The 9705-nt window shown below is 40.7% G+C and overlaps 1 protein-coding gene across 1 annotated transcript; it reads left to right on the top strand.

The window, feature by feature from the left end:
* Positions 1–328: 328 nt before the first annotated feature.
* LOC121752782 (ABC transporter C family member 5-like) lies at positions 329–9217 on the top strand. The gene is made up of 12 exons (XM_042147878.1): positions 329–575; positions 797–3044; positions 3162–3482; positions 3570–3656; positions 4468–5160; positions 5297–5461; positions 5893–6187; positions 6573–6787; positions 7101–7406; positions 7566–7629; positions 7742–7981; positions 8644–9217. Exons 2-12 carry the CDS (start codon positions 936–938, stop codon positions 8754–8756), a joined length of 4608 nt encoding a protein of 1535 aa, XP_042003812.1. The 5' UTR covers positions 329–575; positions 797–935; the 3' UTR covers positions 8757–9217.
* The last annotated feature ends 488 nt before the right edge of the window (positions 9218–9705 follow it).

Genomic DNA, 9705 nt, shown 5'->3' with positions numbered 1-9705 from the left:
ATGAAAGTTGATTTATTTTAGGTATACTATGTGAAATGATGAGATCATGGCTTTAGCCTATAGAGCCGGCAGGGGCGTAGCGCAGTTGGCAACGGAGGGCAGATTTTGTTGCAATGAGCGTTTGAATTCCACTGCTGTCGTGTAGTTGCTTCCATCTCTGCTGTCGTGTAGTTGCTTCCAACTCTCATGCACAAGTGTGAGGCTTTGAGAGATAGGCTTCTGGCAGCCGGTGGATTAAGGTCGCCCCTTAACGAGCTACTGCGTATGATGTCGGGCCGGAGGGTGGGGAGCTGCCAAGACGAAGGAATCACTTTTTTCCAGCAATGGCTTTAGCCTATAATTGTATACACATAAATCTTCAATCTCTCACCTCATTCTGTCTCTCTCACACACACATTTGCTGATTTGCATACCACCGTCTCTATTGCAAAATCCTACTTCCTGCAGCAGTGGGTTGGTGGTGCTGCCACACTCTCTCTCTTTCTCCCTTATCATCTGCAGTGGAGTATTTGTACTCGATTTTGCAGAAATCAGCTCGGCGATCACCGGAGGCTGGCGAGTGAAGACAAGCGCAGGTCAGTTTTCGATGTTTCCTAGAATGACATGTTTCAGATTCAATTCTCTCCCCACCTTTTTCACTTTTGTATGCAATATAGAGGCAAGGTACAAAAAGTTAGAAGTGATTTGACAGGAAAGAGAGAGAGGAGTTTTAGTGTGATTGTTTTTCCCCCTTTTGTCTGCTCTGTCTTTCTGTATTTGGCTTTGATGAAAAAGATGTATTTGTTTCCGTGTGCAGATTGTTTTTGTCTGCGTCTGTGACTTGTCAATTATTTGCGCATTATATTGCCAGATGTATTCAATTCTTTGCGCATTAACGTTGCCACTGGACTTCATTCATAGTGTTGGCGTTCTTGGTTTGAATATTGGTGATTATTATGGGTATCAATCTTTTACTGGCTGCTGAAACGACTATTGCTGGAGCTTCAAATGGTGTGGCGCTTGCCTTTGGGGAGCTGTCCTTGTTGGAATTAGCCTCATTTTGCTTCAATTTGGCACTGGTTCTTGTGTTCGTGTTGATTGTATCTGCGAGGTATGTTGCCTTGTGTTTTGGCAGGGCTAGTCTGTGGAAGGAGGACTTGGTTGGGAGTGATGGGGATGTTAGGCTGAATGGAGTTGCAGATGTTGAGGAAGCTCATAACATTGTGATTGGCAAAAGCTACAAAGCTTCGGTGGTGTGTTGCTTTTATGTTTTGTTGGTTTACATATTCGTCTTAGGGTATGCTGGAATTGGTCTAATACGGGAGGCTGCACAAGGTGAGAGTGGAAATTCTGGTTGGACTGTGCTATTGCTGCCTGCAGCTCTAAGTTTAGCTTGGTTTGTGCTGAGCTCTTCAGTTCTTTACTGTAAATACAAGGCTGCTGAGAAATATTCACTGTTGTTGAGAGTTTGGTGGATTGCATCTTTTATTATTTCTCTGTGTATGTTGTATGATGATGGTAAAGGATTTCTTAAAGAAGGATCAGGCCACTTGGATTCTTATGTTTTAGCGAACATTATTGTTACCCCAGCTCTTGCTTTTATCTGTTTCATTGCGTTCGGGGGTGTTACTGGTATCCAAGTCTGCAGGAACTCTGATCTTCAAGAGCCATTGCTGCTTGAAGAAGAAGCAGGGTGTCTTAAGGTTACTCCTTACAGTGAAGCTGGGCTTTTCAGTTTGATCTCTCTTTCATGGCTGGACCCACTTCTTTCAGTTGGAGCAAAGAGGCCACTGGAGCTTAAGGATATTCCATTGCTTGCACCAAAAGACCGCTCCAAGACCAATTACAAGATATTGAACTCAAATTGGGAGAAACTGAAAGCCAAGGATCCCCAGAAAACCCCGTCTCTAGCTTGGGCTATCCTCAAGTCTTTCTGGAAAGAAGCTTGGCGCAATGCAATATTTGCGGGGCTGAACACTTTGGTTTCATATGTCGGACCATATATGATAAGCTACTTTGTGGACTACCTGTGTGGAAAGGGGACTTATCCGAATGAGGGTTATGTTCTTGCTGGAATTTTGTTCACTGCAAAGTTGTTGGAGACTATAACAAGCCGACAGTGGTATCTTGGGGTTGATATTATGGGTATGCATGTTAGGTCAGCTCTCACAGCAATGGTATACAGGAAAGGCCTCAAGCTTTCAAGCTCAGCTAGGCAAAATCACACTAGTGGAGAGATTGTCAACTATATGGCCGTGGATGTTCAGAGAGTAGGGGATTTTTCTTGGTATCTGCATGATATATGGATGCTTCCTCTCCAGATTATCCTTGCTCTTGCAATTCTGTACAAGAACGTTGGAATTGCTTCACTTGCCACTCTCATTGCCACTGTTGTATCCATTATTGCAACAGTTCCAGTGGCAAGGATTCAGGAAAGCTATCAAGACAAGTTGATGGCCGCCAAGGATGATAGGATGAGGAAGACTTCAGAATGCCTCAGGAACATGAGAATTCTGAAATCTCAGGCTTGGGAGGATAGGTACCGCTTGATTCTGGAAGAAATGCGGAATGTGGAGTTCAAGTATCTGCGGAAAGCTCTTTACTCTCAGGCTTTCATCACATGTATATTCTGGAGCTCTCCTATATTTGTTTCAGCTATTACATTCGGGACTTGCATTTTGTTAGGTGGTCAGCTTACAGCTGGCAGTGTTCTTTCTGCTCTGGCTACTTTCCGGATCCTGCAAGAACCACTTAGAAATTTTCCTGACTTGGTATCCATGATGGCACAGACTAAAGTCTCCCTTGATCGGATCTCTGCATTTCTGCAGGAGGAAGAGCTTCCAGAAGATGCAATCACTACCTTGCCCAGAGGCATTTCAAATGTGGCCATAGAAATAACAAATGGGGACTTCTGTTGGGATCAGTGTTCGCCTACTCCAACCCTTTCCAACATACATGTCAAGGTAGAGAAGGGAATGCGTGTGGCTGTCTGTGGTGTGGTTGGTTCTGGGAAGTCGAGCTTCCTTTCTTGCATCCTCGGTGAGATTCCGAAAATCTCTGGTGAAGTAAGTTTGATGTTTTGGCTGCTAACTTTCTTTCCTTTCTGCCTACCCTTCGTTCTCATAGTTAACCTCAAGAAACTTGGTTGAATCTGACTGATCATCTCTGGCTGTATATGTTAGGTTAGAATTTGCGGATCTGCAGCGTATGTCTCTCAGTCTGCATGGATTCAATCAGGAAACATAGAAGAAAATATCCTCTTCGGAAGTCCCATGGACAAGGCAAAATACAAGAGTGTTATTCAAGCCTGTTCACTGAAGAAAGACCTGGAGCTATTCTCACATGGTGATCAAACCATTATTGGTGATAGAGGGATAAATCTTAGTGGTGGTCAGAAGCAACGTGTGCAGCTTGCCAGGGCACTGTATCAAGATGCTGATATTTATTTGCTTGATGATCCCTTCAGTGCTGTTGATGCACATACTGGCTCAGAATTATTTAAGGTTTCCAAAATTTTTTATTATGTTATTTGCAGTTTGCGGACCTAGAAAATTGAATCTGGCTGACAATTTTTTTTTCTGGAACTGCAGGAATATATACTCACGGCTCTAGCAACAAAAACTGTCATTTTTGTCACCCACCAAGTCGAATTTTTACCTGCTGCTGACCTGATTTTGGTATTGCCTTCAGCATTTAATTATGTTGTCACCTTCAGTAGAGTTTTAGACCTTGGTTTATGTCAGTTGTATATGGTCACTAACTAGCCTAGAGTTATTGCTTAAGGTGATCTGTTGCTTTGCGCTATCTTCCAATGCCATACTCACTTATTTCATGAATTCTGCCCATGCTTATGTGAGCATTACAGTTAATTGGTGACAGTGTTTCTGGATCTTCTCGTAAACTAATTCCCTCATAAATGTAAGATATCCAATTGTTAGACTTAGGAATTTAGGATACAAATTTTTCATGCTGGTCAGCATGAACGAGAATGCTAGTAAACTTCTGCCTAGCGGCAGATTAACTGTGGTAGTAGCAGCATATAATGGGATTGATTTTAAACTAGCTATGATTGTTACAGAGATCAAGCCTTCTAAAACCGTCCGACTTTATCAGCTTAAATGAGAAAAAAGACATTGTAAAGTACAGAGAATAAGTAATTTTTTTGTCAGTGTAGCTAGTGTATAACTACTCTTGTATTGCTATATATTTTCTAGGCTTCTCAATTATCGTTAATAAGCTCTAGAAATAATCAACTTATGCACTAGCTGTGCTTGTCCAGATTTTGTGGTCAATTTCTTCATCGCCTTCGACATGGATCATCCATTGAATATGAGAAATTTCTGCAAACAATTTTAGGAGACACTGCACATGTTGCAAACCCATTTTCATAAAATAGGAGATAAACGATTCAGACGAATTATATATAGTTGTTAGACATTCATATTGCCTTTTCTGTTCTTTCAGCATCCCTTCTACCTTATTGTGTAGGTTATGAGAGAAGGTCAGATTATTCAAGCTGGAATATATGATGAACTCTTGCAAGCAGGAACAGATTTTAGTACATTGGTGGAGGCTCATCATGAAGCAATTGAGGCGATGGATTTTTGCAACCTAGTTTCTGAAGAATCTGATGAAAACGATCATCTTAAGTCTCTTCTCACAGTTGAAAATTCCAATTTAGCTAGTAATAGTATTACTGGTTTGGCAAAGGAAGTCCAAGAAGGAGTATCCTCATCAGAAAAGAAAGCAATTAAAGAGAAAAAGAAAGCTAAACGTTCAAGGAAAAAACAGCTTGTGCAGGATGAGGAGCGGGAGCGCGGTAGAGTCAGCATGAAAGTGTATTTGTCATATATGACAGCTGCATATAAGGGTTTATTGATTCCATTGATTATTCTTGCCCAAACAATGTTTCAGGTCCTTCAAATAGCTAGTAGTTGGTGGATGGCTTGGGCAAATCCACAGACTGTTGGGGACGAACCTAAAACCAGTAGCATGATGCTTATTGGTGTTTATATGGCACTTGCCTTTGGAAGCTCCTGGTTCATATTTATCAGGGCTGTTCTTGTCGCTACATTTGGTCTTGCAGCTGCACAAAAATTATTTCTGAAAATGCTCAGAACAGTATTTAGGGCGCCAATGTCTTTCTTTGACTCTACTCCATCTGGACGAATACTGAATCGTGTAAGCCATGTTCCACTCCCTTCTTCCTTTTCTATTCTTGACTTTGGGCTTTGGGTATTTCATGCCCTGTCGTTATGTTTTTACATCCAAAATTCTCAACATTTGTTCACCTCTTATGATCTTCTGTGATTACCAGGTGTCAATTGATCAAAGTGTTGTTGATCTTGATATTCCATTCAGACTTGGTGGCTTTGCTTCGACAACCATTCAACTTCTTGGCATTATTGGTGTAATGACACAAGTGACCTGGGAAGTTTTGCTTCTTGTTATCCCAATGGCAATTGCTTGCGTGTGGATGCAGGTGAGTAATTAAGCCAAGAAAATTCTTCCCGCTATGTAAATTGGTGGTTCAGATGTTGTAAACTAAGTAAATGCATGTACCTGTCTGCACCAACAAGATAATCATCTTTAATTTATGGCTTTATGCATGGATGGCCATAAATGTACCGAAAATATATGCCCAAAATAGCCGCATAAAGCATGATCAGCATGTTTGCATTATATTGTTGCTTATATATTTGAATCCATCACGATGAACTATATGTATAATGATTTATCATTTGTCTTGTGTTGCATGGTTTTATTCGAATGACTTCGATGATGAGTATTTTGAATCTCATTAGCATGCACTTGTTCAATTCTGTTATATTGTTATTATGACGTGTAAATAATTGTCCTTTTCACGATTTATTGAGAAATAAGATGTGGTTCGTTTTTCTTTTACATGTGCAGAAATATTACATGGCTTCATCCAGAGAACTAGTCCGCATAGTTAGTATCCAGAAGTCTCCAATAATTCATCTTTTTGCTGAATCTATTGCTGGAGCAGCTACAATCAGAGGGTTTGGGCAAGAAAAGAGATTCATGAAGAGGAATCTTTATCTTCTCGATTGCTTTGCTCGTCCATTCTTTTGCAGTGTTGCAGCTATAGAATGGCTTTGTTTGCGCATGGAATTGTTGTCCACATTTGTGTTTGCTTTTTGCATAGTCTTGCTTGTGAGCTTACCTGCTGGAAGTATAGATCCGAGTAAGTAAATCACTCTTCTTCATGCCAAAAGTGTTGATTATTTCTAGTCTTTATCTAGTTGAGACTTTCTATAACCTTTTACTTTTACCTCAATGAGGAGAAAGCGTACACTTTCTTGTCATATGTGAACTTTGGACAAAAGGGATGATGGCTTCTGTCTATGTATATGTTACTGTGTGATTATGAAAAACTTCATACATGAATAAAGTTATTTTGTTTGTAAGCATTAGATAAAAAAGGGCGTCTATCTAGAATCTACATATATGTTGAGCTAACTGTGACTTATTGTATATGAGCTGTTAATTACATTCTTTGAGAAAATAATGAAGAAGATGCTGGACAACAGGTCACTTTATTAATATTCTAATTGTAAAATCTTCGTCAGGTATGGCTGGCCTTGCAGTGACATATGGCCTCAATATGAATAACCGCTTATCACGTTGGATTCTTAGCTTTTGCAAGCTTGAAAACAAAATCATATCCATAGAAAGGATTCATCAATACTGCCATATACCTAGCGAAGCACCAGCAGTTATTGAAGACTTGCGACCTCCATCTTCATGGCCTGAAAATGGCACAATTGAACTAATTGATTTAAAGGTATGCCATATTTTTTGTTTTGTTTACCTTCCTGTTTATTTATTTTTAGATGTCAAGTTTAAGCATAAATATCCTATCCAAGGAGGCAAACCTATCCATCCTTTTCTGTCCTAAAACTTTGTACATAGTGTTGCATTCTAGTCGGACCAGCTTGATCATTGTAAATTTGAAATATGCCCAAATTTCCACATAATGTACTTATGGAGTCTTTAGCATGCTATAAGCCGATTGCGCTCAAGCAGTGATAGAGTTAAGTAAAGCTGGGAGTGAGATGAACTTAAAGAGTCCTATCTGACTATCTTGTCCTCTACAGGTTCGTTACAAGGAGAGTCTTCCTGTCGTGCTCCATGGTGTCTCCTGCATATTTCCAGGTGGAAAGAAAATTGGAATTGTTGGGCGTACTGGAAGTGGTAAATCGACCATGATCCAGGCTCTGTTTAGGTTGATTGAGCCGGCCGGGGGTAGAATAATTATAGATAATATTGATATTTCAAAAATTGGTCTTCACGACCTGCGGAACAGGCTGAGCATCATTCCCCAGGATCCAACATTGTTTGAAGGAACTATCAGAGACAATCTAGACCCACTTGGGGAGCATCCGGATCAAGATATTTGGCAGGTAGCCATTTGGACACAAATGCTGAATGTTAAAGAGCTACAGATTTCTTAAGATCATATAAAAAACCAGTCCTTTAACCAATTTTGTTCAATGTTTGGTGTTTTTTGTGCCAATTCTTGAAAATTTTCATGATTTCATTCCATACATCAATTGCGACAGGCACTTGATAAATCACAGCTAGGCGATGTCGTTCGTCAAAAAGAGCAAAAGCTTGATACACCTGGTACGCAACTATCCTAGTAGTTAACTTGAATCAAGCTTCTTAAGTGGCAAATGAGCCCAACCTACGTAGTTTTGAGCAACAAGAAGTGATTTGTTGCATCTGATGTTCACAGTTATAGAAAATGGAGATAACTGGAGTGTGGGCCAGCGACAGCTGGTATCACTTGGTCGAGCTTTACTTAAACAGGCGAGAATTTTGGTGCTTGATGAGGCAACGGCCTCGGTTGACTCTGCGACGGATAACCTCATCCAAAAGATAATAAGATCAGAATTTAAGGACTGCACTGTATGCACAATTGCTCATCGTATCCCAACTGTGATTGACAGTGACATGGTTTTGGTCTTCAGTGATGGTGCGCTTCTATACCCTTTCAGATTTTCACTTATACTAAACTTATCACGCGTTACCTTGCGAGAGCCAATGAGCCATACAAATGGTCTTTTCTGAAGGAGTTCGATAGTAATAATTTCATGTATACGAAATTAAAAATATCATACCTTGCGAGAGTCATACAAATGGTCTTTTCCGAAGGAGTTTGATAGTAATAATTTCATGTGTATGAAATTAAGAATATCATAGTGTATGAAACAAAAATTGCCTTTGGTTTTTATTTTGAGAGAATATGTCACTAAGCGCATGTTGGTGCGCTTTAGCCTAAATTTCTTATACATGTTGGTGCGAACCTCTTCTTTCTGCACCTGTTATGATTGTGAATAGTGCAGGTCCTGCTTGTACTTTCATGGAGTTTCTCTTATCTCTTACTCCACCAATAGCTCATGTCACTAAGCGCATGCATCTGCCCAGTTTCATTATTTTCTTCACATTCAAGGCCCATTATATTTTCCTGTGCATTGCAATCTAGATGAAAGGCTAGATGTTGTGTTTGCAATCTCATATTTGGGCTACTAATCTTGCAGTTATCTAAACTGAATCCTACCCCTACAATGGGATTGCTAGCAGAGCACGCATGGAGCTACACTAATCCCTCTGGATATTTGTATGTACGTTTTGCAGGTCGGGTTGCAGAGTATGATACTCCAGCACGACTGTTAGAGGACAAATCGTCCATGTTCCTAAAGCTGGTGTCGGAGTACTCATCACGGTCCAGTGGTGTTCCGGATTTCTGATACCAATCCTCAGTTTGAGGCTCTGTTCTATCTAAGAACATGCATTCCCCACTCCACCTGCTCTCCTTCACTTCCAGCTGCTGCTGATGATCCATCAGGCTGAAGAGCCGGTGACAGGTGACCGACCATCTGGATTGTAGCCCGACTCCAACCAGAACCACGCCATCGTTGTTTCCCGTCTCGGTGGGTGGGTGTGACCATGTGAGTATCGCCATCAGAGGCACAAAGTGTACAATAGAATAAGTTTTGGTAGGATGAGGTGGATAGTGATGACCAACTGAAAGAGTTGTACTTAGAGCTAGTTTTATTTTGTTTATGAAGTGAATAAACTTTAGTATTTTCACTAGTGTAGTGTTGGGAAGGAAATTGTGGTAATCATTGTGGCCTCATTGAAGGTAGTGCTGTTATAGAAAAAGTGAAAAACGCTGAAAGGAAAAATATGATTAAAGAAAACCCTTAAACTACTTGATTAATGATTTATGCATTTTGGTAGGAGCAAACTTATAATGCTTTTGCTAAGAGTAAAGCATATCCCTCAATCCAAAAGATTGATTGAGTGCTTATTTAGTCATTCCACTGGAATATCTGCTTTCCTTGTTTCACCCTCTTTATATATAAAACTCTATGCATAAACACCTATCTCTATATATGATCAAGAAACTCCTAGCCATGAAAAGCTTCTCTCCCAAAAAAGAGAACAGGTTCAGGTCCTCTGCAGCCATGAGCCACCATTTCCCTCCGGAGATCATCCGCAGCGCCTTCGAAAACGTGAGGCTGAGTGGCCGGAATGTGGGTGCGTCGATGATAGCCGGTGGTGGGGACGATGAGGGCGGCGAGGCTCGGGGAAGCTGCAGCATAAATATATACATAAATAATGATGTGCAAGGCATCAACAACTCTCTGTTGTTGGGCAGTGATGTGAGAATGGGGGACCCTGGAGTTAGCTTGT

This window comes from Salvia splendens, chromosome 1 (genome assembly GCF_004379255.2).
Source record: "Salvia splendens isolate huo1 chromosome 1, SspV2, whole genome shotgun sequence".
Lineage (NCBI taxonomy): Eukaryota > Viridiplantae > Streptophyta > Magnoliopsida > Lamiales > Lamiaceae > Salvia > Salvia splendens.
The sequence above is the reverse complement of the archived record's forward strand: the minus strand, read 5'-3'. Positions and strand labels throughout refer to the sequence as shown.

Bases quoted from the DNA above. Each gene is read 5' to 3' on its own strand.
- LOC121752782 (XM_042147878.1), top strand. From the start codon at position 936: ATGGGTATCAATCTTTTACTGGCTGCTGAAACGACTATTGCTGGAGCT. The intron at 3,045-3,161 runs GTAAGTTTGATG...TGTATATGTTAG, and splicing joins TTCCGAAAATCTCTGGTGAA to GTTAGAATTTGCGGATCTGC. The intron at 7,630-7,741 runs GTACGCAACTAT...TGATGTTCACAG, and splicing joins GCAAAAGCTTGATACACCTG to TTATAGAAAATGGAGATAAC.